This window comes from Pan troglodytes, chromosome 9 (genome assembly GCF_028858775.2).
Source record: "Pan troglodytes isolate AG18354 chromosome 9, NHGRI_mPanTro3-v2.0_pri, whole genome shotgun sequence".
NCBI classification, from domain to species: domain Eukaryota; kingdom Metazoa; phylum Chordata; class Mammalia; order Primates; family Hominidae; genus Pan; species Pan troglodytes.
In genome coordinates, this window is record NC_072407.2 from 128,356,839 (window position 1) to 128,383,837 (window position 26,999).

Genomic DNA, 26,999 nt, shown 5'->3' on the forward strand with positions numbered 1-26,999 from the left:
TCTCGTTTATAATTTTGGTTTCCAGGAAAGAATGGAAGAATGGGCACCTCCACCCTATTAGTGCACACTCTGTGTGTATGTGTGTGTGTGTGTAGCAGGAGCAAGGGGTAGGGTCAGCTGTGTTGAGGACTAGGAGGTAAATGGTCTACCCATATCCAAGGTGGGAAGACCAAGAGAAATAAGAGAAGTAAATGAACAGATCCTCTAAAGTCATCTTTTCCTTATTCCAGCACACCAAGGCATTGTGCATATGGTCTTGGATCCTTTTTCTCTGTTAGCCAATGGAAAACATATATGGAAAGAAAGAAAGCAAGCTTGCTGAGATTAACCTAGAGAGGGCAGGGGCCAGCATCCTCATGTCTATGCTAGGCCAGCATGGTACCAGCAGCAGAATGTGGGCTGTGGACATACACTTAACATTTCTGATCAGTTTTTACTCCCTCAGGCTTGGGGGCTGCAAAGGAAGATAGCCAGGTTTCTGGGAAATTTCGAAGCACTTGGAAATATGATCGAAGCAGAAAATTCCTCTGAGTGGAGGAGCTGTGTAGGCTGTGTATAGAATCTGTGGATTGGGACCATCCAAGGAATCAGTGTCTGGAAAGAAGCACAAACTGGTGTGATGAAGGTTCCCATGATGGGTAAGAACTACCAGGGAAGGTTGGAGAAGAAAGGTTTAAAACTGACAAGGAACCTCCAACACACCTTAGGGACAATTTGGGTTCTTTAAAGTTCCATTCGAATCCCACTCCCTCAACGAGCACTCTAACTTGCCCCTGTTTATCCACCCCATCTGCCATGACCACATCAAGCTTTCCCACAAGCGAGGCCCTTCTTAGAACACTATTTGAGTTGTATATTAAACTGTTAGGGTGCCTGGTGCTCTAGACTCTTTCCAGTGGGTCTTGTTCTCTGAACCTCTAGAGGAGGGAACTTTGCCTTCAGAATATTGCTGAGAGGAAGGGTCCAGAACGGCCTGGCCAGTATCTAGTGTGACCACTCTGCCTCTGAGCTATATTTGGCTGAGTCAGGTGGCTGGTGAGTCCCACACGTCCTCTGGATTGGGTCCACCCACAGAGGAGAGGAGTCAGCCTGTAGGTTTTATTGCCACCACAATCAGAGCTATCAAATGCCTTTATTGTCTAGGAAGATTGAATCAAAGGAGGGCAGAGAACCTTGGGTTCCCAACGCATTCTATGAGCTCTTGGGTTCTTCCTGTGGCTTTGTAGGAACAAAAGAACAGAACAAACATGTTGGAGTAGTGTCCCTAACATTTATTTCAGGTGGTGACTAGGAGGGGTGAGGTGTAGATATACTTCCTCTCTTCTCGTGGAGCCTTACTGAAGACAGGATGGCCGTTCTTGTGTTTATCAGCTGAGAAGGGCAGTCTCGCCATCTTAAAGACCTGCCCTCCAGCCCCTTCAAACGCCACACTTCCCAGGAAGCACTCTCTCCATAAGTGTTCAGAGAACCCTGACCAGAGAAGCTCCCGCACTTCTTATATGAACTCCTATTGTGCTGAGGGGGAGGGGAGGAGTACACAAAGCAGGAGGTGGGTGGGGAGGCTGGGGTCACACAGCCCAGGAGGGGCACACCCGGCGAGGGGCTCCGTCAGCACAGGCTCCCTCCTCCCTCCCTCCCCCCAGTACACCAGGCTCTGACGGGACCGGTCCCACCGCAGAGTTCAGCGGCATCAAGTCCAAGGACAGAACTGCAAGAGTATGGACACAAAACACCAAACAAATTGGGGGTGGGCTCCCGGCCAGCCTGGTGAGAGAGAGGCTCCTTTAGCCAAGGCCGTTTCTGGCTTGTCAGCCTCCAGGGTATGGGCTATGAGCAGCAGTGGGGAGCCGGGGTTTCTGGGGCAGCTCAGTGCTGGGAAGACGTCATCCCCTTTTCCCCAGGGCTGTATGGGAGCACAGGCACAGGGGTAGGTAGAGCTTGTGGTCAGCGAGGGGTAGAGCCCACAGAGAGACCAGAGAGTGGACCGCAGTTTCATGAAAGCAGAGTTATAGCTGCCACTTGTGCCTGTGGGCAGAGCAGGTGGTAGAGGGGCCTCCAGGAAAGGGCCGGGGACGCGGGTGTCCAGCACTAAGCACAGCGCACTCAGCCGCAGCCTCTGTCCGTCTCCCCGCCCGCCCACCTCTGGCACACAGCACCTGGGGACCCAGATTTGTGCTTGATCAGAGCTTCGAAGGAAGGCAGTGGCAGAGGCGCTGGGAGGCTGTCCTGGAAGTGGCCAATTCTGGGGTCCTCTGCAAAGTACCCCTCGTCCCTGGACAACCAGAACGTGCCCTGACCTCTTCCCTGGCCCGTCCCCACCCGCGGTGTGTGATCCTTAGACGTGAGTCTGCATCCGCCGCTGCAGGGGTCGACTGGGGTCAGAGTTCTGGGAGGAGGACTGGGAGTGGTGGGAGGAGGAAGCAGAAGCCTTGCTGGCCTTGTCGAACTGCACATAGCCGTCCTGCTTGCCGCTGCTGCTGACGCTGCTGTCGCACTGCGTGTCCAGGAAGGAGCTGCTGTCGCTGAGGGAGCCTCTCTGGAACTCCCGCTCACAAAGCTCGATGGACGAGCTGCCCATGCCCAGCACAAACCGCTGCCCGTAGTCGTAGAGGCGGCCCTGGCCGCTCAGGGTGCTGTAGATGTTGGTGAAGGACATGCCTGTGGGCACACGCTGCTTGCCCGCAGGACGCAGGTCGGGCTGGCAGCTGGAGAGGGAGATGGTCGGGGTTGAGTGGTGCTCTTTGAAGGTGTTGACGCTGTAGTAGCCATTGGTGGGGTCCTGGATGGGCGAGAGGAAGAGGAGCGTCACCTGGTGGAGTCTCCACTGAGCGTGGCTGGGGTTTCCAGGCTGAGCCCGTCCCCTTATGCGGGGAGGGAAGGGGGAAAACAGGAGGAAGGGAACAACCTGGTAGGGAGCAAACTCAGGGGTGAACAGCTGCGGGGAAGGTGCAGGGGAAGAAGGACACTGAACAGGAGATGGCAGAAGGGGCACTGCGGACCCCAGGAGGGGAGGGACGGCAAGGGTGAGGGCTGAGGGCCGAAGGAGGGAAGCAGAGGCTCTTGACTGGGTTTATGTCAGGGCAATGCAGGGTCATTTGAAAGTCAGGCTTTTTAATTGTTTTTATCCAGAACATGGATGCTTCATTTTTGAATCTACATGTGAGGAGGCTGTGGAAGAGAACTGGGGAGTCTCAGCCTTAGCTCTCTCAGCCTCCTCAGCGTTGGGGTAGGGAGAGCAGGTGCCTTAGGCAGGGACGGGCACCTGCCACCAAGCTGGCCTCTGACCTTTTCTTCTCCGACTTGCTGTCATTTGTTGTATAGATTTGGGGTTTGGGCCATCAGAGCTAAAGACCAGATTCCATGGCAGTGTCTTATAACCCGGGGCCCTTCTTACCTTCAGGTTCTGAAACTCTTTCTCCTCTTCTTTGAGGACCTCCAGCTGTTTCAGGACTGAGTCTTGCTGGAATTCACCCCGGTCCATCTGCAACCCAACAAAGGCTGCTCAGTAGATAGGAGGTGGCTAAACCTCCACTTCCCCCAAGGAAAAGATGAGATCAGAAACTCAAAAGATTGCCCTGTATAACCCCCACCACCCCTCACTGCCTGGACCATGTGAAAGAGTCAAGATGAGTTCCTGGAGCCCCATCCTAGGAGACAGGGAAGCAGTTGAGGGGGGGTGGGTGAGTAGGTGAGGTGAGGGGCAGTTAGGGGAGGCGAGGGGCAGGTATCCGAGGCCATACTTTCCTCGCTTGGGCGAGGGCATCACCAGAGATCTCCCATGGCTGATTCAATTCCATTGACTGAACGTTTATTGTAAAATGCCGGCCAGTTGCTCTGCTAAGGACCAGAGATCCACAGATTAACGTACATTAAGATACAGCTCTGCTCATCAGGGAGATGGACTTGTAGATAAATAATTTCAGAATGTCAGTCACTGGGCATGGCAAGGCTCCTTAGGGCAGTTTCTTTTCCAGCGTGCAGGCCTAGTGCAGGCCTTAGGGAGTCACAAGGAATAACCATCTGAGATGCTGGCGACATGGGCCACACCTGTTATTCTCATGAAAAGTTAACTTCCTTAGAGATGCCAAACAGCCTGAGGGCAAGGATCACTTCCTGCTTGTCTCTGGGTCCTCCCACACCTGGTTCAGTGCTTTGCATGTTGTGGTCACTGACCTTGCCTGCTTTTGGGATGGAATCTCTTAATTATTTGATTTGCCAATGCCTAGCACAGTGCCTGATATACAATAGAGCTGCTTCAAATGGTATGTATATGTTGAATGAATAGGCAAAGTGGCTTAGCTCTAAATTACTGAAAATTAATAAAATTATTAGACATAAGATGAAAAAGCATACTCCACACACAGTGGGCATATGAATTAATCTGAATAACCACAGTGATGCTTAACCTGTGACACAGGAGAGGCTTGCCATGTGTCTCTGCTAGTTGCACGGTATAGGTAGTAGGTTCCCTCCTACTCTCTGGGCCGGGATGTTTCTTCTCCCTTGCAACCTGCTTTCCTCGTTTCTTTTTGGAGCCCCGTAGAATCAGCCAAAGTGCGGCCACCCGGCTGCCTCCTCACTTAAGGAGACCATGCGGTTCATTTTTCCAGTAAATGCTCTGGCACTGTCTGGACTGGAGACCTTCTTTCCCATCAGATTCAACTTCTAAGTCTGCCCCTTCTTGCAGATGGGGCTGTCTTGGGGCCAGGAGGTGAAGGGAATGCGAGAATGACGATATCCTCAAGGGATGGCTTAGCCCAGAGCCCTCAGCAGGTCCCTTCTGCTCCCACCTGACACTGAGCTGCCCCCACTCTTGCCTGTGGATTTGGACTAAGGGATGTGGAGACAGTCTGAGGCAAACAGAATGTCCCAATGGGAGAGAATTCAAGGTCCCATTTGGGATGAAGGACACACATGATTAAGCTTAAGTATAGAGACGTCATCCCTTCTCACATCTAGGCTGTGGTTTCCTCCCTCGTAAAACTAAACACTCCACTGTGTTAATTTTAACAGTGTCAGGCCCTGTGTTAGGCCCCAGGGGAAATAGATGAGCGTAGACTCAGAAACATGACCTTTGCCCTTGAGGAGCTCTGGGATAACTGGGGAAGCTGACATGGAATTGGGGGAATGCACTATAAAGGAGGCACATATAAAGTGTTTTGGGAGAGCAGAAGGTGCACAGCTCCGCCAGGGGTGGGGAGGACAAGCCCGGAACATCTTGGAGTTGATTGTTATGGGAGAATGTGAGATTCAACAGACAAAATTAGCAGGCAGAGAGAACAGCCGGTGCACAGGCCTTTGAAGTCCAAAAGATTCGAAGGCCAGGAATCAAGCTCTTTGGCATGTCTGGAAGGCCAGATGTACTTGGCCGGAAAATGGAGCTGGAGAGGTTGGTGGTTGCCTGGCACTGAGGAGCCCTGATGGCACACCAGGAAGTTGGGCTTTGTCCAGCAGATGTGGGGAGCCACCGAGGGATTTTAAGTGGGCAAGTAACAGGACCAGATTTGCATTTTAGAAAGGCTGCTTTCTCAAGGCTCTCGAGGGTGGATTGAGAAAAGAGACAAAAGACTACAAGGCTGAGACCAACTGGGAGGCTGCTGTAATCATCCAGGGGAGCAATGATGAGGCCGGAAGTAAAGAAGTGATGGTGGAGGACAGGTGGGGCACACATTTGAGACACTTTTTGAAGTGGAATTGACAGGACCTGGAAATCAATTGGAGAGAGAAAGCGTAGCCGAGGGAAAAGTCAGTTTGATTCAGTAAACGTCTGTGAGCCTCTACCAGGGCCTGTGTAAGTCTCCGAAGACCCCGGGATGAACACAGCAGCAGCTGCTCACCCTCTAGCAACATAAACCGCTAGTATTTCTTGAGCACTTATTGTGTTCCATGGGCTTCAAGCCCTTCTGAGTTTTGTCCACTTCACCCTCACCACAGCCCTGTATACTGTGGCTTTCAGACCCATTTCATGGATGAGGACATGGAGGCACCAGAAAGCCCATCTACTATATCCCTTGCTCTGCTGCCTCCACTCCAACATGTTACGACCGAGGCAACCAGAAACTTCTAGCATGGTTGTCTAGGTTTCTGCTTGGACAGCTGGGTAGATGATGGCCCATAAATGGGGATTCGGAAGAGGAGGAGCAGGCTTGATGTGCCTGGAGAAGTGATGAGTTGACTGGCAATCCAGTCCCCAAGGAGGAACCTGTGTTTCTTGCAGACTGTTTTGGTGGGGTGCGGGGGATGAGGGAGAGGGACATGTATTGAATATCTATAATAGCTATGTGTGTGTGTGCGGGGGAGGGGAGGAGATTATATGTTATATAACAACATATTGTGGCAATTTATGCATGTGTCTTTTCTCCTTACTGAAGAGCCAGGCTCTCTGAAGGGTAGACTGCATTTTTGTTGTTGTTGTTGTTGTTTTGAGATGGAGTCTCGCTGTCACCCAGGCTGGGGTGCAGTGGCCTGATCTCAGCTCACTGCAACCTCCACCTCCTGGGTTCAAGCAATTCTCCTGCCTCAGCTTCCCAAGTAGCTGGGATTACAGGCGCCCACCACCACGCCTAGCTAATTTTTGTATTTTTAGTAGAGATGTAGTTTCACCGTGTTGGCCAGGCTGGTCTCGAACTCCTAATCTCAAGTGATCCGCCCAACTCGGTCTCCCAAAGTGTTGGGATTGCAGGCGTGAGCCACTGCACCTGGCCTGGACTGCATCTTAGATGTCTTTGAGTCTGCCAGAACACAAGCACAGTACAGCAGGCACACACTCACATTTGTTGGCTGAGAGTGTGTGCCTCACCTATTGTGGGGTGGGCAGGGGGCATCTTGAACGCTGCTCTGCTTTTTGGAAGCATCTAGTTCATTGAGAAGCCTCTAGTCCCAGGACCTTCTGGGAATGGAGTCACAGGATGGGATGGGGCGTAATTGCATTCTTACCATCAGCTGCTTGATGGTGGAGTGCTCCTCAGCCTCCCGACCAGAGGCTGGTTCCTTGTGGACAATTTCCACTCGGATATCGTTTTTGGCTGACACAACACCTTTGAGATCTGGAGATAAAATAGTAAAGTGTAGATGATAGATTTAGTTCTTACCTTTGAGATGTCAAGCTCCCTTGCAGTCCCCTGCCCCTGCCCTGCCACCCTCTGCATTTCCCCTCCAGCCCCTGAACTCAGCAGCTTCACCAGCCCCCCACCAATAGAACCTCCATATGGAGATGCTGTGGGTGTTTGGGCCTCAGAGGAGGCTGACCCCATGGCCGGCCTGGCTCCTGTCACGTGCCCCTCAGCCATGCACCCTTGGCTTGAAAGATCGTCTTCAGCCACTTGTCCACCTTACTGAGCTAGGTCCTTTTCATCCTACTGAATTCTCACTTCCTTCTAGAAGTCTTCTCTGACCTCCTCTACCAGGCGGGCTCTAATCCCTCCATTCATAGAACCATAAATCTCAGTGTTGGAAGGGACCTTACAGTGCCCATGGTCAACCCCCATCCAAAGAGAAACGCCCCTGAGGCAGTGGGCAGCTTCTCTGTCGACGCCTCCGTGATGGAAGCTTTACTGCTACTTCTGCAGGAGGCAGGCTGTTTCTAGTTGGAGAGCTCTGTTAGAAAATTCTTGGCTGGGTGCGGTGGCTCACGCCTGTAATCCCAGCACTTTGGGAGGCCGAGGTGGGCAGATCACGAGGTCAGGAGTTTGACACCAGCCTGGCCAACATGGTGAAACCCCATCTCTATTAAAAATCCAAAAATTAGCTGGGCGTGGTGGTGGGTGCCTGTAATGCCAGCTACTCGGGAGGCTGAGCATGAGACTCGCTTGAATGAACCCGGGAGGCAGGGGCTGCAGTAAGCCGAGACTCTGTCTCAAAAAAAAAAAAAAAAAAAAAGGAAATTCCTGAGGAGCTGGTGCGGTGGCTCACGCCTGTAATCCCAGCACATTGGGAGGCCGAGGCAGGCGGACCACTTGAGGCCAGGAGTTCGAGACCAGCCTGGGCAACATGGTGAAATCCTGTCTCTGCAAAAAATTAAAAAAATAGCAAGGCATGATGGCACACGCCTGTAATCCCAGCGACTCAGGAGGCTTAGGCACGAGAATCGCTTGAACCTGGGAGGCGGAGGTTGCAGTGAGCTGAGATCGTGTCACTGCACTTCAGCCTGGCCAAAAGAGAGAGACCCTATATAAAAAAAATCGTATATATATGTGTATATATGCGTATATATATGCGTATGTGTATATATTTGTATGCTTCCCTATAATTTCCACTGAGACGGTGGTGATGGAGGTCCTGAGACCACATCATTGCTGGGGTGGTCTTGAGAGCCAAGGCTGCTTAGCTCGGAGTGCAGAAAATGCAAGGGGAACAGCTTTCTTCAAACATGTGCAGGCTGCCGAGTGGCAGAGGAGCAGACCCATTCTGGCGATTCATTTTTTGCATTACACTTATATAATGTTAGTGCCAGATGGGGCCATCAGAGTCATGTCCTCATTATAAATGAGGAGACAGGCCTGGAATAACTGTGGCTGGCCCAGGGTCATGTGGCAGAAGAGGTGGGACTGGAACACTGTGTCTCCATTGTCTTCACCTGTTCTCTGCCATCCAATCTCTCACATGTTATCTCCTCGGTGCACGCAATTCTTCAAGCATGCACAAACACTAGAATTTTATTGGTAATCACTGAAGACCTTTAAAAGTTTGCTCAAAGCAATTCCTTTATTGTTTCCCCACCCACTCCCCCACAGCTGTGTGAATGACCTGCTTTTCTGGTGAGACTAGCAGCTCTTTATTTTTATTTTGTTGTAGAGATGGGGTCTCTCTAGACTAACAGCTCTTGTAGAGCAAGGATCAAACCACAAACCGCTTTTCCCCCTATCTTTCTGTACAGTTCCTGACTGAAAGAGCTATGTGTTCAATCCAAAATGCTGGCTGCCCTGCAGATGAAGTTCAGTCTAGCCCAGGTCAACCTCAGCCTAGTGCCCACTCTGCCAGACGCCATGTTGCCCAGGCTCACATACACCGATGCATCAGACCCACTCCCTGCCCCAGGAGCTCACAGCACTGTTAGGCCCCCTGTTCATTGCACTCCTGCTTACTTGCTCTCCGGGGCAGCCTAAGCCTGGCCTTTTTCTCTGTCCCCCTCCCTGAGATCCCGGATCTCCCTCCCGTACTTCTCTGGGAACGGGCACAGCAGAACGCCACGATGGTTGCCATAAGGACGAGGAAGGCCACACCAGCTCCTACGGCCACCCCAATGATGACGGCCATCGGCACAGACTCTGTGGGAGAGAAGCGGGCACAGCTGACGAGGGATGGGGAATGGCCTACTATCCCCCCAAGATCTCACCCCGTTCCTGCGGGGGCAGCCCCTGCCACATGGGGCCCTCCTGGGAAATGCCTCAGTGGGGCCTGGGCAGGCACAGGCCGAGTCCAACTGGGGTCAGCTCTAGCTGGGACTGCAAAGACCAGGGTGGAGGACACAGGGGCTTGGTGGGTGGAGGAGAGGGCGGGGGAACTGAGGTAAAGGGCAGAGGAAGGAGAGCGAGGCAGGCAGACACGGAGAAGGGAGGGCCAGGGGACAGGAAGACCGGAGACGAGGGGTGGGGCTGGCACGATGGAGCTCTCTCTGGCATTAAACAGGAATGCTCTATCACACAGTGGCCAGTGAGTCATAGGCCCTGGCTTTTTTGGAAAAATGACTATGGTCACTGCCCTTGTTTGTTCAGTATGTTCTCTCATTCCCTTCCCTTTCTCGGGTGAATATAGAGGACATCCGGCTCTTAGTGTTTGCAGGTCTAAGTAGCTTCCCTGCAGGTCTGCTGGGCATCAGTTGTGGCCCTCAGGTGTCCAAGTCTCAGGGTCCAGGGAGCAGGGTTACAGCTTCTCCACTGCCACCTCTCTAAGGAGAGAGGCCCCTTTCCCTCCATCTCTAGGTCTGCAGCTTCTCCCTCAAGGCTGCCCCTCTGAGCATCCTTGCACCCCTCCTGGCAAGAGAGGCCCACACACCGGGCAGGCAAGCCCTCACCCCTGCTGAGTCTCTGCGGCCTGTCTCCTGCCCAAGCCGAGTGGGGGTAGGGACAGGGAGGGTAAGGATGGAGTCGGGGGTGATCTTCCACACAGCCTTGGCCCTTCTACAGCTGCAAGTGGGGTCTGAGCACATGATTTAGGGCCTTGAGGAATCCATCAGGAATAGAACTAGAGAATGCTGGGGCAGGGAGAGCTTGGGGCTCTCACTGAGGTCCGGAGAAGTCAAGTGATTTGGCCAAGGACACACAGGAGCTGCCCAGCCAGGGTCAATCCAGGTCTCCTCTCACTGCCCCCACCCCTCCACTCACCCCACTCCCACCCTGTCCAGCTCCATCCACAGAGTGACATGTGAGATCCCCCACATCTCATGTGCTCGGTACCGCCCAGACTGCTGCTGCTCCGAGTCCTGGCTCCATTCCTTCTGCTGAGCAACTGACTTTGCCTCTCTTATATCTGTAGGATGGGGATAATGGTACCGGCCCCTCTGAGGGTTGTTATGGGCTTGAGCTGGGTGAATGTGGGCAGAGGCCTTGGGGCAGAGCCTGGCACCCAGCCCTGTTTGGTGTTTGCTGTTGTTGTTACCTGGGAAGGGGTCACCAGCAGTTCACGGTCTTTTATTTTTGGGATGGAGTCTGGCTGTGACACCCAGGCTGGAGGGCAGTGGCACGATCTCAGTTCACTGCAACCTCCGCCTCCTGGGTTCAAGCGATTCTCCTGCCTCAGTCTCCCGAATAGCTGGGATTACAGGCACATGCCACCATGCCTGGCTAATTTTTGTATTTTTAGTAGAGATAGGGTTTCACCATGTTGGCCAGGCTGGTCTCAAACTCCTGACCTCAGGTGATCCGCCCGCCTCAGCCTCCGAAAGTGCTGGGATTACAGGCGTGAGCCATCGTTCCCGATCAGCAGTTCACAGTCTTAAAGGCCAGGAAAGTTCCTTTTAAAGACTGAGCCCCTCCCCAGCCTACCCTGCGTTCATCAGTGTGGGCGAGTGGGGACAGCTAGGTATCAGTTCTGGGTTTTAAGCCTCTTGTTGTCTTTTTCTTTAAAGGGAGGAGAAAGACCTCAAACCCTGGCCTCTGAAGATGCTGCTGGGAGGAGGTATCGAGGGGTGGGGTAGGGTGGCAGCCATTTGCCCTCCGGCCAGAGGGAGCTGGCGCCCCTGGCTGGCAGTGTTGCTGGTTAAGCTGGCACATCCCTTTGCCACCCCAGGACTTGCACACGAAGCCATTGGTTACCTACCAATTAGTGGCCAGGACAGCTGTAGGGGTGACAGGGAGGGGACCAAGAGGAGGTGGAATGGTGGACACTTAGGGATTGAAACGCGAGGTGCTCGCGTTGGTTCAACAGTCAGACTAAGAAAAGGGGCTGGGCCCCAGCAGAGCTTGCCTTGACCAATAGACGACAATGTCTCTAGGTTTAGTTCCATGAAGAAAGGGAAACTGCTGTGGCAGCTCATTGGTTCTCTGCTTTTGAATTGGATTGATTTGGGTTGGTTTCTCCTCAGATTCCTAGTAAGTTTCCTTGGAAAAACACAGGGCTTGTCTCAGCGGAACTCAGAGCCAAAGCATGTCCATGGAAAGCTCTTAACACCTCTGGGCCTCAGTGCCTTGTCTGCACCCTGGAGAGCTGGGCAGCAGCATTGAAGGTGCCTTCCTATCCTGGGATCCCCAGCCCACGTTTCCACACGCTGCTGACGGCTGGGGGAGGGGTGCCCTCTTAGCTGGACAACGGTCACCAGGGAGGTGGGCAGGGGGAGAGCAGGGGGTCCTGTGGGGGCGAGTGCCCCGAGGTGCCATCTCTTCCCAGTCCCCAGCCTGCCTGTGTGTGTTTCCTCCTTGCCTGGCTTCCTGAGGTTTGGCCTAGGGCGATGTGCAGGCCCCTCCTCTCTGCACAGAGCCTTCCCTGCATGGCTCCTGGAGAGGGACTGGAGGGAGGGGCTGTCCCCACTCAGCCTCCCCTCCATCCAAGGAGGTGTGCCAGGCACCAGGAGTCAGCCACCGAGGGGGGAAGGTGTTGGGGAGCTCTGGATGAGTGTCAGCAGACACAGGAGACACGGAGACAGGAGACACCACCCTCAGCACTAGCATGGACCCGGGGAGAAGGCAGCGGGAGGCTGGCAGCTTTCTGGGTTGCCCCAGCATGGGCTGCAGGGGCCTCTGTGAGCAACCTGTGCCCTGGGTTGGTGCTCTGATAGGGGCATGTCTGCCAGGAGGGGCAGAGGCAGGGGCATGAGGATCCCACGTGGAGCTTGTTGAGGAGGTAACAGAGGCCAGGGGCCAGTGTGGCAGGAGGCCTGGGATGGAGGACCACTCAAGTCTTCAGCATGGCCATAGAGGCTGGCTTGCTGGTCCTGATTCTCTTTTCTGGTTTTCTGCTCGGGGTGGGGTTGAGAGCAACTCCGCCCAGGGGGCCTGATGACTGCTTTGCTGCGTGTGCCTGGGGAGGGAGGCGCTGCCCTGCAGCCTCAGCCTGGGGTGAGATGACACTTCCATGGGGACTGCAGGAGTAGGGAGGGGTGGCAAACAGCAAGCATGGATTGCACAAGCCACAGCAGGGGCTGGGGGCCCCCGGTGTCCTGGGAAGCAGTGGCCAAGCTGGTGATGATGTGAAGTGGGAAGGGTCGGAGAGAGCCTGGAAGCAGAAGGCAGTCAGGACAGGGGCCAGCTGACCCCAGAGGCCAGGAGTCAGGGCTCCTGAAGAGAAAGGATGGAAGGAATGGAGCGGGGATGAGCAAGAGCCAGTGTCCCAGAGAGGAAGGAGTTGTGGGTTCCAGCGGCAGGCAGGAGACAGGTCTCTGGGGTCCCTAGGCCCAAGCTGGCTGGGACCTCCTCTCCCCACTGCTTTGACTACACTAAACCCTCAGGACGGGGGAGGGCAGAGACATTAGTGGCCAGCACAGGCCTCCCTACCCCCTGCTGGGTTCCCTCCCCAGCTAGCCAAGAAGTCCCTTCCCCCCTTCCCAGGGCCATTCTCATCATCTCCTTCCGTACCTGCTTCCAGCCCGGCTCCCGACTTCATTTCCGAACCTGTTTGGAAATAAAGCAAGCGTCTACAGCCAGGGCCTGGCTGGCCAGGGTGGGGTGGGACTGGGAATATAGCTGCTTGAGGGGGGCTGGGTGAGGGGCTCCTTTCCCAGTCATGTCTCTGGGACCCCCAACAGATCCAGGCTAGCCCAGCTGAACTTGGAGTTCATTCAGGCTGACTTAGAGACTCTGGAGGGGCTAGGGACCGGAGAGAGATCACGTCTCAGAGGGGTCTGGGAGGGTTGGGGTGAGAACACTCGGGGGAGGGCATGGGGATGGGGGCACCAAGGGGAAGACACGGAGGGTAGGCAACAGGGGACCAGGAAGGTTTGGGATGATGTGTGGATGATATTATGCAAATTATGTGCAAAGCATTATGCAAAGCAGCACCTATTAGGGAAGAGGTGTTGGGAGATGCTGTGTGATTTGACCCATAGGTGTGATCCTGGTGTGGCCCACTGAGGCCTGGGGGCCCAGCTGAGACCACCCACTTGGCCTAGAATCTCTTGCTGGGCCTGACAGCCTGCGAATGGACCTTTACCTAAGAGGGTGTCAGAGACCGTCAGGACTGAGGCCTCCTGGGCCCCCGAGGCCCATCCAGAGGCCCAGGCCCAGCTGAGCACGAATCCCTGGTCCACCATGGCTTAGCCCCTGCTGGCAAAAGGGCAAGATCAACTGCCCCTCTCAGAACCCGGCTTGCTGCTGGCTGTGGTGGGGCTTCTGGAGCCACCCCTCCGTGCCCCTCCAAGGCTCCCCATCCTGTTGTCTCTGCCTGAGAGCTCTGAGCAGACGCTGGAGATCTGAGCCTCTTTGACCAGGAGCTGGGACGTCAGCGCATGGGGGCACAGTGGGGTGAGGCTTCTTCCTCCTGCCTCCTCCCTCTCACCCACCTGGCTGCTTTGCCCAGCGTTGCCTTTGAGGTACAGGGGTCCATGTGCCTCCTGGGTCTGCAGGTCGTCTGAGCTCAGCCCCCGACCCTAGGGATCTGGACAAGCAAGCCTAACCCCTTAGCTTTAGCCTGGGTGCCCTCTGTGGGACTTCTGTCTGAGTAACTGGATGGGCTTGTCATCTTAACTGTGACTGGGCCAGGTTCCCAGCACACCCATGCCAGTGTATCCCACGCTCCACCCAGGCACGACACTTTGGTGTCAGACCAGGGCCCATGGCAGAGGGCAGGGCACAGAAGCCAGGGCCTCTGGAGGCTGCTGGGCAGCTTGTCACTGCCACCAGCCTGCTCACTGTTGTGGTCACCTCCCACTGAAGCATCGCCCTCAAGGGCTGCCCCTCTGAGCTGTGTTCTTCCCTTTCTTGGTTCCTGGTGGAGGCTCGTGCCCCTTGCTTCAGTGAGAGCCTGGCTGAGGAGGCTGCTGGCTGGCTAGGCTGTGTGGTCAGCCAGGAAGAGCACTGTGGCTTGTCCTTGGGCCCTGGCCCACCTTGCAGCCACCCGTGCCCTGACCTAGGTGAGGAGAGGGCCCTCTGGTGCCATCGTTCATCGTTCCCTCATGGCCCTGGCAGCTCTCACCTTGCTCCTTGAGCCGGATGATCTCAGTGTCGGAGCCGAAGCTGTTCCAGGCCGTGCAGTTGTAGATGGTCTGGAAGTCGGCCCGCACGATGTTGCTGATGGTCAGGGTGGAGATGACGCCCTCCTCGGTGCTGATGGTCTCCACCGTATAGCGCCCCGATGTCCCCGACTCCAGAACGTTCTCCTTCCAGGACCAGGCCTGCCCGGGGGCGCAGAATCAGGAGGAGACCCCACCAGAGGGGCCCAGGACACGCCCACACCAGAGTCACAGTGCCACTGTCCTGCTCATGTTCATGCTCACTGCCACACACTAACACATGTGCACACGGGTATGTATGCAGGCACACATGCCACACACCACAAATATGCACACATGCAGGTACACACACAACACGCATCACCACACATGGGCATGCACAGCATCCCACACGGCACCCACATGCAGGTACACATGTGCACACACAACACACAAACACACCACACGTCTATACACAGCTCCCCACACATGGCCAACACGTTTATATACATACTACACACACCACAAATGTGTACACACAGCTCTGCACACACACAAGTGTGCACCCACTATAACACACACATCACCACGTACACATACCACCAATGTGTATACACACAGGTTTGTACACACACACCACACTACAAACATGCATATGCAAGTACATGTACCACAACACACATAAACATGCATCACAACACATGCACACACCAAAGCACACACAACACATCACATCGCACACATGCCTGCACATATGTGCACATGCCACAACATGCATACACACATCACAGTACATGCACATCACACTTCACACTAAAAACATGATACAGACATGTACATACACATGGCAGACACGACACCACATCTACATGCAACACACAGCCACTCCCCGAAATACATGTACACATGCACACACACACCAAGATGCACGCACCATATGCCACAATACAACACACAATACAAGCATGCTTACACACATGTACATACCACAACACGCACTGCAACACATACACACATTCGCCATACACACCATCATGTGTACTTACAGGTACACACACTATGACATACACACACACCATGTGCTCACACACACAAGTACACACACTACCAACAGATATACATGTTCACACATGCCATGACACATGTACACGGTAACACACCCACACCACACATGTACACAATCCACAAACACATGTACACACACATACTCTGGGGCATCCTCAGAGGGTCTTTCTATCCCAGAAAGGGGCCTGGGGAGCATCTTTCTGGGCAAAGTGGGTGCCCTGTTGGCCTGCGCACTGTGCCTCCACACAAATGCCCCCCGGGACTGTGGCTGCCTGGGCGGGTGTGAGTTAGGACAGCAGCCCCATGAACGCGTCTACCTGTGTGATGTTGTATGTCTGTGTGAGAAATGTGTCTACAGAGCTGTGTTTGCGATCACCTTCGTGTGCCTTAGTTTACAGGGCTGCTGGTTAACAGTTTTCAGAGCCGGCCACATACACTGTCTGCACCTCATCGTGTAAGCGCCTTGTATATCCTGGTTCAGGGCTGATGAGAGGGACTGAGTTTCTCAAGCTTGCTGCTGTTGTCACGCTGGACTGACCCATTCCTGGCTGTGGGGCTGTCCCAGGCATTGCAGGATGTCAGCAGCACCCTGGCCTCTACACACCCGGTGCCAGGAGTATCCTCCAAGTGATGACAACCAAAATATCTCCAGGCACTGCCAAATGTCCCCTGGGGCCAGTGAGAACCGCTGGCCTAGAATCAGATATTTCTGGAGAGAAGGTGTGAAAATGTCCAAGAGTGAATGGAATATTTGACAATGAGCATGTGTTACATTTATAATTAAAAACATTAAAAAGCAAAGTGAATGGGGAGGCGTAGGTATTAGTTTTATTCATGAGTTCTTGCAATTTTTTTGTGAATCTTTCAGACAGTGAATGAACTGAATGCTTGAGAAAGCGTGTAGCAGCAATAATACTCTAATAATATCTTAGTTTACAGGATGACAGTTTCAGTTGGTGCAGCCTGGGTGTCTCAGCCCCCGCATGCACGGGTTAGGGGTGACCTCAGCTGCTTCACATCTGGGCCAGCCCCACCCTCCCTGCACAACTGCCCTGCCCACTCCACCCCTGGACAGTCTTCTAGCAGGATTTTGCCATACACTGGGAATTACTACAAATAAGTTTTCCCCGAGTAGTGCTATACAATGCTCACTTTTCTTTGTTTTCATGCCTGAGATCCCTCCAGTTTTAGACGGATTTGAGTACAAGACTCTGCCCCTGGATCACCTGAGGTCAGGAGTTTGAGACCAGCTTGGCCAACATGGTGAAACCTTATCTACTAAAAATACAAAAAAATTAGCTGGGTGTGGTGGCAGGTGCCTGTAATCCCAGTTACTTGGAAGGTTGAGGCAGGAGAATTGCTTGAACCCAGGAAGTGGAGGTTGCAGTGAGCCAAGATTGCACCATTGCACCCAGCCTGGGTGATAGAGAGAGACTCTGTCTCAAAAAAGAAAGAAGGAAAAAAAGACTCTGCCCTCACCTTAATTTTTTTGTTGTTGTTGTAGAGACAGGGTCTCACTATGTTGCCCAGGCTGGTCTCAAACTCCTGGGCTCAGTCGATCTTCCCACCTCAGCCTTCCAAAGTGCTGGGATTACAGACATGAGGCTCCCTGCTCAGTAAGACCCTCCCTTTAAAAAAATGCAGATACTGGCTGGGCATGGTGTCTCATGCCTGTAATCCCAGCACTTTGGGAGGCTGGGGTAGGAGGATCGATTGAGCCCAGGAGTTTGAGACCAGCCTGACCAACATGGTGAGACCCCATCTCTACTGAAAATACAAAAATTAGCCAGGTGTGGTGGCAGATGCCTGTAATCCCAGCTACTCAAGAGGCGCTGAGGCATGAGAATTGCTTGAACTGGGAGGTGGAGGTTGCAGTGAGCCGAGATTGCGTCACTGCACTCCAGCCTGGGTGATAGAGCGAGACTCCATCTCAAAAAACAAACAAACAAACAAACCCAAAAAACAAACAAACAAAAAAACCAAGCAGATAGCTGGTAGGAGGCGCTGAGGGTGGACTCCTCAGTTGCCTTAGCTGCATTGCAGGGATAAGTTCTTTGAGGAAGGGAGAGAGAATGGAATGGTCACTTTAGAGGGGACGATTGATAGGCAACAGGGCAGGCTACCATGGACAGTAAAGGCCACGGAGACCTGGCAAGGAGGGCTCCAGGAGGCACAGAAAGGGGTTGCTAACTATTACCTGCGCTCTAAGATTTTGCTAAAGACTGGCCTGGAGCCCAGGAAGAGAAGAAGTCATTTGTCTTTTCTCTCCACTACCCTCGTGTGCCCCTCTGCCCTTAGGTTGCGGAATTTGGTCAGAGCCGTTCATGTCAGAGCTCAGCAGAATGGCAGCTGAACCCTGGGAGAGCACTGCCTATTCTGAGAAAGGCCTGCAATTGTGTCTTCACGATGCTTTTCCAAGACAGCCAAGGCAGGTATAATTTTCCTCAGCAAGAAAGAGGAACCTCGGAGGTGTGCACCGCCTGGCTGGCCACCCAGGTATTGGCAAAAGTGACTGTCGGGCTGCTGGCCCGGCCCCCGCCCGCCGTCCCTGGAGCACTCACGATGCGGTCCGGCGGCGGCGTGCTCCGGATGAAGCACTTGATCTGGCCCTTCTCGCCGTGGAGGGCGTGCTGGGTCTGGGTGCTGGAGATGATGGGGGGTCCTGTTGAGAAACAGCGTCCCATTAGGCACCCGGGAAGGGCACGTCCCTGCTGGCGCCCTCTTGGGTGGGTTCAGAAGTGTATTCATTAATCCAAGCATTCAGCAAACATTTGCCGAAGGCCTGTATGTGCAAGGTAAAGTGCAAGGTAGAGGACTCAGAGATAAATTAGGCATTCAGTCATAAACCTCTCAAGGGATCATGAGCGAATGCTTCTAAGTCAGAACCCCCAGAAGATACAAATAACTGTAATAAAAGGTGGTGAGTGTTAGTACCACAGGAGCGGTGCAGATAAAGTGCTAACCGACTTCAGAGGAGAGAGAATAATTCTATCTGGCGGACGGGGAAAGCTTTAGGGAGGAGGTGGTAAGCCTGCAGAGGGGGTGGGGAGGTGTCTAGATGAAGGAAGACTCCCCCGCCTCAGCCAGCGGCACCCCTGCAAGCCCTTTCTCAGATATCCAGTAGAGGGCGCCCTTGCCTAACAAATGGGAGCTGCTCGGCCAGACGGGCCAACGGGAAGAAATGGTTGCTGTCCCTCTCCTTAGGGCGGGAATCACCCCGGACAGGGGGAATGCATGCGCTGGCCGTGTTCACAGCCCTCCTCCCACCTGTGTCTCAGGAGGTCCTGCAGTTCATCATCTTGTCTGCCTCCACGTCCATACCCAGACTGCCCAAGTGAGGCCATGGCTCCCAAACTGACCCCAATATTATCATATCACAGAGTGTGGCACATGTTTATGGGTGTCAGGTTCTGAGAGCGCCTGTCTCATTCACCACATTGCACAGCCAAGAGAGTTCACCTGGTGGAGGGGAGCCTGTTCCCCAGCGCCTCCTGTCCAGTTCCGCCTGTTACCTAACCCAAGTCTTTCTCCTGTGACGCCTGCCTGGCCGTGAAAGACAAAAGAAGGAGCAGCTAGCTTAGCCTGGGCTCTGCTGGCTTCCTGGCTGGGCTGGGTGGTTGAAGGATGGGTGTAGGGACGGAAACTGTCATGCTCCCTTTCCAATCCCTGGGGTCACAGTTGGGACTTAGATGGCAGATACCAGAGGAAAGAGAGCCGGGAGCAACGCATCTGGAGAACACACAGAATTATGCAGGAACAAAACAAAAATTGCTGCAAACATAATTGCTGTTTATTAGCCACCTTAATTAAAGCAGATTTGCATTTCTATGAGTAGCTCTCAGCCAAGGGAGAAAAGGTACTGTAGACACTCCAGTGACTTCTGTTGAGTTTGAGAAGGCAAAAGGGCTCGGGGCAGCGTGAGGTGGGCGTGGGGGACCCTCCATGGCTTTAAGAATGGGCTGAGCGCTGCCCTCCTTCCTAAAAATCCTTCAGCTCCAACAGGTCTAGGACCCAAAAAGATGAGGAGATTGATGTTTTAGGAACCGGATGGTGCTTTGTTTTATTGCTGGACTAAAACGTGATGATAATATAAAACCTTTTCTGGTCAGGTGCGGTGGCTCACGCCTAGAAACCTAGCACTTTGGGAGGCTGAGGCGGGTGGATCACAAGGTCAGGAGTTCAAGACCAGCCTGGCCAATATGGTGAAACCCCGTCTGTACTAAAAACACAAAAATTTTTAGTATTTAGTATTTAGCCTCCCTACTTGGGAGGCTGAGGCAGGAGAATTGCTTGAACCTGGGAGGTGGAGGTTGCAGTGAGCCGAGATCGCGCCACTGCACTCCAGCCTGGGCGACAGAGCGAGACTCCAGCTCAAAAAAAAAAAAAAAAAAAAAACCCAACATGCACAGACACACACACACACACACACACACACACACACACACACACACACACAACCTTTTCCTTGTGCTTCCCGGGAGCTAGGAATTCCCTGAGGGGTTTTCATGATTCTAAAAGCCATCATCAAATGCATCTGCTTCTTAAAAGAAAATGAAAACCAGGATAAAGGGAAATGGGGTGAGGGTTAGTAAGATTTCTCTCCCCTTCCTGCAGATACCTGATTTGAGCCAAATCGGTTGAGGTCTGTGCCAATTTCTTTCCCAAAGGACTGCTGCGCTGGCCAGCAGTTGTCCAAGGCTGGGATTTGTCGCGATAAAAACCTGATCTCATTTGAATGCTTTCATATCACCAGCTCCCTCCAGCCCATGCCCAGGTCCCATCCACTGGGCGTCCCCCCTCCCTCTGCCTGCTCTGCAGAAGCAGGGGCAGACAGTTCGCCCCCTGGCAAGTCTGGTGCGCTCCCCTCCGGGGCCACTGAACTCATCCACCTGCCTCCAGGTGTGTGAGGCCACCCTAGTCAAGAAATAAACAAGCAGCTTCTTTGCTTCCCTCCAATCCCTCCAGCTTTTCTCTGCCTGGAAGCCTCGGGGAGCTTGTGCTGGCAGGGGTGGAGGCAGAGGAGGGGAGAGAAAGAGACCTGGAGAGTGCAGATTCAACCTTGGTCAGCGCCAGGGCCCGGGTTTCAGTGCCCTCCCCGTCCAAGAGAAATGTCCCTCCAGGCCTGTGTTCCCCAGGGGGCATTCTCTCCTCAAGAAATCTCTTTAAATCTCCCTTGGAAATGTCTGAACGTCTAAAGTGACAGCAGATGTCAGCTCCTCCTTTATCCACCTGCTTTTCCCCAGAAACGCCAATGCTCATTTGATGCTCCAGGCTTGGGGGCCCTGGAGTGCATGAGTGAGTGTGAGGGTCCCGGGCTGGCTGGTCATAGGGCCAGCAGAGCAGAGCCGGCTGCAGGCACAGACAGCCTGACTTCCGAGTGCCCTGGCCGGCGCGGGCTGTGTGGAGGGCCGCTGATTTCACTGGGGCCTGGAGCTCTGAGCCGAGTGTCAGACACCTGAGCTGAAAGGAAAAGGCTGCAGCCTGTGTTGCCATGGATATACGGAGGCGCGATCAGATGCTGTTATTTTTAGCCCTGCAGTGCCAATTTATTGGTGGCATCCTGGGGACACTCAGGAAAGGCAGGAGGGCTCCGAGTCAGGGCTCTGCCAGGACAGGTGGCTGTGAACGTGCTGGGGTCTGGGTAGACTCAGCCTCCCTTGGGGGCTGCCATGACTCTGGGGTGGGGGGAGAGGAATGGAAATGCGGGGCGGTGTGGGGGGAGCTGGTGAATGGAGACAGCAGAGAGGTATGGCTGAGGAGACACCAAGCTGGTTTTGGTTTTCTAGCGAAGGGGAGAATAGATGAGGCCATCAGCAGGTGGCTTTCTGGGTAGAGAGGAAGCTGAAGCCCACTGAGCTAATTTGGAGACCTCAGGAGGGCCCTGCTCTGGGGCCAGGACCCAGATGTCCTGCAAATGTTGGTGGTTCAGTTCCTGCAGGGGCCCAGAGCTTTGGGGTTTTGATCTGAGTCAGGCTATGGTGGGAACAGGGGCCTCCCAAAGGGCAGTGGGCATGACAGAGGTGAGGGGGGAGCATTCGGAAACGGCAGAGGAATCGAACTGGCAGCTTTGCTTTTTGCCTGTGGCCAAAGCACCAGATAGGGCAGGGACGTCCGCATTTGCGTCCTGGTGCCACAACCTTCTTGGGTCTGGCCTGAGCCAGGTCTCAGCTTCTCCATGACTGTCTACACCCCATCATTCAGGCCTGGTGTGATGCCCTTGTCCCTACATATTTCATGTAACAGTCATTCATCTACTAACTCCCACCGTGAAAATACTCCCCTGCTGCAATTATTTTTATTATATATAATAAGACATGCTCCCTGCCCTCAAGGGGGCCCCTGAACACGTGGCCTCGTGGAGACGGTGACAGGGCTCCCTGGCGGGGTGACTCACACGCACTGGGAAGAGGCTGATCAGGAGCTGCAGAGATGCTCTCTTAAATTCTCATGGGGCCAGGAGAGGTGGCTCACGCCTATAATCCCAGCACTTTGGGAGGCCGAGGTAGGTGGCTCACTTGAGGTTAGGAGTTGGAGGCCAACAATGGTGAAACCCTGTCTCTACTAAAAATACAAAAATTAGCTGGGCGTAGTGGCACGTGCCTATAGTCCCAGCTACTCAGGAGGGTGAGGTTGCAGTGAGCTGAGATCGTGCCACTGCATTCCAGTCTGGACAACAGAGCGAGACTCCATCTCAAAAGACAAAAAGCAACAAAAAATTCTCACGGGCCAAGGCCATGGTGAGTGGATGAAAGGGTGGACACGATGGCCGCCTAGTGACCTCTGATGCTTTTTTTCCTGGCCAGGATAAAATTCATCACCCACGACTCTCAGGGCTGAGACCCCTTCAAAGCTAACAAACAAAAAGAGAGGTGACTAGGAAACTACCCAGGCCCTTCCTCCCTCGGCCTGCGTCTGACAGGGAATCCAGGAGGTGGACCTAACTGCTGTCTACCCATAGTTGGAGGTGACAGCAAGGCCCAGAGCCAGTGACAGCTCCTTTGGGGCTATGCCTGGTGCCAAGATGCCTGAGGTCCTTCTTCCCTCCCTCAGGCCTGGCTCACCCCAGCGAGGGTCTTACCATTGACGGTCAGGGTCACCTCTCTCTCCCCGGCTCCCACACGGGGCACCACAGCCCGGCACACGTACTTGCCCGCGTCCTCCTGGCGCACGGATTTGAGGGTCAGGGTCTTCTCATTGCTCAGGACCTAGGAGAATTGGCAGGCTCAGACGCCAAGAGCAGGTGGAGGGGTGCACTCTTGTCTCTGGGAACAAGGCAGCTGAGAGGCTGGCCTGGGGTAACTGAGGCAGTCTCCGGCATCTCAGTAGGAAGCAAGGTGGGGAGGAAAGAGGCCAAAAGTTTCCTGGCCCAGACAATGCCTGTGGGCTGTACAGAGGAGACTGCACCAGCAGAGAGGCCGCCCCGTGTGACTGAGGATGTTACATCCCAGGCGCAGCCCTGTGGGCTGGGGGCATGTGGGGGCACATGTGCCGGAGGAGGGGGATGCCTGCCTGGGGACTTCCAGGTTTCCTCCTACAGGAACCTCCCTGTACCTGCGGTGGCTTCTCCTCTCCCAGGCTAGCCATGGGTGACATGATCCTACAGCTGAACTTCTCTGGGGGCTCCTGGACCTGTTTTGAGAGTCATTTTCAGGATCCCTTTGGGATATAGCTTGGAGTGATGAAAACAGGCTCTGGTATGAGCTTGGTCTGCGTTCGAATCCCGGCTCCAGCAGTGAACACCTGTGTCTCTTTGGTCAGTTACTTATCTTCTCAGATGCTCCCTTTCTATGTATGGAGCCTGGTAGGATAATGCAGCGTCTGCTACATAACAGGCCACACAAAGGTCGGTTTCCTTCTGGTCCCCCTGCTTCCCTACCTGGGGCTCTCCCTGTTCCTTCCTATGTGAGGACATCTGACAATCTCTTATGCGCTGAAGAATATATACGTCTTAAAAGAGGAACACAAAGGCTGGACACGGTGGCTCACGCCTGTAATCCCAGCACTTTGGGAGGCCGAGGTGGGCGGATCACCTGAGGTTGGGAGTTTGAGACTAGTGTGACCAACATGGAGAAACCCTGTCTCTACTAAAAATACAAAATTAGCTGGGCGTGGTGGCCCATACCCATAGTCCCAGCTACTCAGGAGGCTGAGGCAGGAGAATCACTTGAACCCGGGAGGCGGAGTTTGTGGTGAGCCAAGATCACGCCGTTGCACTCCAGCCTGGGCAACAAGAGCAAAACTCCATCTCAAAAAAAAAAAAAAAAAAAAAAGGAACACAGGAAAGTGAAGCCCAAGTCCAAGGCTAAGGGTGGCTTTATTTGGGGGAAGTTTAAAAGGCTCTTTCTTTCTTTCTTTCTTTCTCTTTCTTTTCTTCCTTCCTTCCTTCTCTCTCTCTCTCTCTGTCTCTCTCTTCCTTTCTTCCTTTCTTTCTTTCCTTTCTTCTCTTTTTTTTTTCCAAGGTCTTGCTACGTTGCCCAGGCTGGACTTAAACTCTTGAGCTCATGTGATCCTTCCACCTCAGCCTCCTGAGTAGCTGGGACTACAGGTGTGTGCCACTGTGCCCACTTGAAAAGCCTTTCTAGTGCCTTCCCTCCCAGCACATTGGTGACCACCTACTTTTCTTGTAAGGTTTAGGACAGGGCAAGAGTGCAATGGCTGAATGTGCTCAGGGTGGGACAGGCACATGGGGGTGCCTGGGTTCCCCCTCCTCTTTCTGGGATCTTTCTCCCTGTGGCTTACACTGGAGGCTGACTCCCCTAGTCTAATAGTGAGAGGGGCCTGGGCAGCAGTTCCTTCTTGCTCCACTGTCCCCGCCCCCTGCCAGGGGTGCCCCGAGGTCTGAGCTGCAGCCTCACCACTCCGGAGCCCCGCTTCATCCAGACGATGGTCAGGGATGGGTTGCCGGTCCAGGCGCAGCTGAAGATGGCATCAGAGCCCAGATCCACGAGCAAGGATTGGGGTTCTGTGGTCATCCGGGGCCCAACTGCGATGCGAGGAAGAAGGAGACAGGTTCAGGTGGGTGGGGAGCTCTGGGATCCTCCTTGCTGCTGCCTCCTTTTCCCCCTAGACCTTGACTGGGGGGAGGCAGGCAGTGGGGTACTTGTGCCACCTCAGTCGCTTCCATTTTAGTCTTATGTCCGGGCGGGGTCTGGGATCTGGGAGTGGGACTCAGGAAGCAAGGAGGAGACCCCTCTCCCTGAGGCTTCGCCTCTCTTGGGCCCATGGAGGTGGTCGGCAGCGTGGGGCCTGGGAAGAAGGTGCTGGAGACCAGGTTCTCCTGGATTTACCTCCAGGGCTCTCATCCCCTTCCCTCTGTCTGGATCACGCCCGGTGCTAGAAAGCTGCGGAAGCCCCTCCACCCCAGTGGCGGGCAGGGGCCCTCCTCCTGCCCTGGAAATCTGGGCTCTTGGGATCTTCATGCCTCTGCCTTCAAGCTAGCTGCCATCTCCTCCAGCCTCAGCCTTCGTGACCTGGAATCGAGTGACTGGTGCACCTCTGGGGTGGGATGGGGGCTCTGAGATGCAGGGTGATGAAGGCAGGGCTCTCGTGACCCACGCCTCCTCCCCCAGGGTTTCCCACCCGGTGCTCTCAGGCCACCCTCCTATTACAGCCGTTCCAGCCTCTGTGTCACCCCCATTGCAGTAGAGCAGCCCTGGGTTCCACTTCCGACCCCTCTCCTAAGCATTAAAGAGCTGAATGCAGGCTCCTCTCCACCTTCCCCAGCATGTCTGGAGCCTCCTGTAGACCAAGCTTGGTCTACACAGTGGGGGCCGTGGGGGGGGGGCGGGTTCCAGGACCAGGGTCCGACCGTGGCCAGGCAGGCCTCAGAGTGCTCCTTCCAGGGAGCAGACAGAGCCTGAAGCCTGGTGCCAGGAGACTGCGATTAGTCCCCTGATGTAAAAAGGGAGTAACAGCACTTTCTTCGGAGGCTTCAAGGGCGAGGGGGAGGGCCAGATTTTTTAAAGTTTGTAAAAGCAAGTTTAAAACTGTAAGGGGCAGTGCATGAGCTAAGGATGCTTGTTTTGAACACATCCAGCCAGCTAGTCCATGGCAGTGCGCTGCCTTGCTGTGGGTCCCTGCTGGACCTCCAGTGAATAAGAGGGGATGGGCAGGTGCGGTGGCTCATGCCTGTAATCCCAGCACTTTGGGAGGCGGAGGTGGGTAGATCACGAGGTCAGGAGATTGAGACCATCCTGGCCAACATGGTGAAACTGTCTCTACTAAAAATACAAAAATTATCTGGGTATGGTGGCAAGTGCCTGTAGTCCCAGCTACTCGGGAGGCTGAGGCAGGAGAATCTCTTGAACCAGGGAGTTGGAGGTTGCAGTGAGCAGAGATCTTGCCACTGCACTCCAGCCTGGTGGCAGAGTGAGACTGTCTCAAAAAAAAAAAAAAAAAAAGAAAAGAAAGAAAGAAAAAGAAAAAGAAGGTACGTCTGTGAGTCCCCTCAGTGGAAGGCAGCAGAATGTGTGAATGGGCAATGGATTTGGTCATTGCCTGGGTTCAGTTCTCATTCGGCCACCTACTGTGTGACCTCAGACCTCCATCTCCTCATTCAGAGGATGAGAATAAATATCTACCCATGATGTCCTGCATGCTTGTGTCCCCCGTCAACCCTGCAATTCGTAAGTTGAAATCCTCGCCCCTGTGGGATGGTAGTAGGAGGAGGAGCTTTGCAGGGGCGGGGGTTAGATCATGAGAGTGGAGCCCTCGTGATGAGATTAATGCCCTTGGAATAAAGGCCCCAAGAGCTTGCTTCTCTCTTTCTCTCTGCCATGGGATGCCACAGCAAGAAGGCAGCTGCCTGCAAGCCAGGAAGAGAGTCCCCACCAGAACCCACCACGATGGCACCCTGATTTCAGCCATTTAAGCCACCGAGTCTATGGTAACGTGTCATAGCAGCCCCAGCCAAGACCCTGACTCATGGGGTCATGATAGGGATTGAAATAAACATGAAACAATGCACAAAGCAGCTTTTGTCGAGTGCAAACCATCCTACGCTCATGACACATGAAGCTTGTGTTGTGTGCAATGAATCTAGCCCTGGTTTCTCCAGCTCTAAGCAGAAACCAGTGGATGCCTGCTCGCTTGGGGAAGCCTGCACCACTGCACTCACAGTAGACGTCAACCGTGCGACTGAGGTTGGTGCTGCCCAGGGCGTTGGTCACCTCACAGGAGACAGGCTCTGAGAAGTACGTGTAGTCCACTGTGGTCCTGTACACCTCTCCAGATGCCTCCTTGATGATCTGGCCCCGCTTGGCCCACCTGCAACAAAGGCCAGGGGCTGATGTGGGCCTTGAGTGGCAAGGCCAACCCTCCGGGAGCTGGACGCATCCATCCCATGGAAAAATGAGGC

General features: G+C 54.1%; 2 protein-coding genes across 8 annotated transcripts in view; one reads left to right on the plus strand and one right to left on the minus strand.

Moving 5' to 3' along the window:
- Positions 1-26,999, plus strand: part of ST3GAL4 (ST3 beta-galactoside alpha-2,3-sialyltransferase 4) — a 104,365-nt gene that overhangs the window by 67,073 nt on the left and 10,293 nt on the right. Inside the window, exon 9 of one of the 3 annotated variants that reach the window (XM_063782589.1) lies at positions 26,433-26,535. The exons of the other annotated variants lie outside the window; for them this stretch is intronic. Coding sequence (XP_063638659.1) covers positions 26,433-26,513 — 81 coding nt within the window. The 3' untranslated portion in view covers positions 26,514-26,535. Of the gene's footprint in view, positions 1-26,432; positions 26,536-26,999 lie in introns of those variants that run through there. 3 annotated transcript variants of the gene reach the window in all.
- KIRREL3 (kirre like nephrin family adhesion molecule 3) overlaps positions 1,251-26,999 on the minus strand; it is a 584,143-nt gene continuing 558,394 nt past the window's right edge. The window contains exons 9-18 of one of the 5 annotated variants that reach the window (XM_016922483.4): positions 26,760-26,908; positions 24,499-24,626; positions 22,722-22,848; positions 18,205-18,305; positions 14,563-14,761; positions 13,008-13,043; positions 9,159-9,266; positions 6,937-7,046; positions 3,395-3,481; positions 1,251-2,779 (exon numbers count right to left, since the gene is read on the minus strand). In XM_016922483.4, the coding sequence (XP_016777972.1) occupies positions 2,336-2,779; positions 3,395-3,481; positions 6,937-7,046; positions 9,159-9,266; positions 13,008-13,043; positions 14,563-14,761; positions 18,205-18,305; positions 22,722-22,848; positions 24,499-24,626; positions 26,760-26,908 (1,489 nt within the window). In that variant the 3' untranslated portion in view covers positions 1,251-2,335. Of the gene's footprint in view, positions 2,780-3,394; positions 3,482-3,659; positions 3,838-6,936; positions 7,047-9,083; positions 9,267-13,007; positions 13,044-14,562; positions 14,762-18,204; positions 18,306-22,721; positions 22,849-24,498; positions 24,627-26,759; positions 26,909-26,999 lie in introns of those variants that run through there. The other 4 variants (XM_016922479.4, XM_016922484.4, XM_016922482.4 and 1 more) reach the window with 4 other exon arrangements.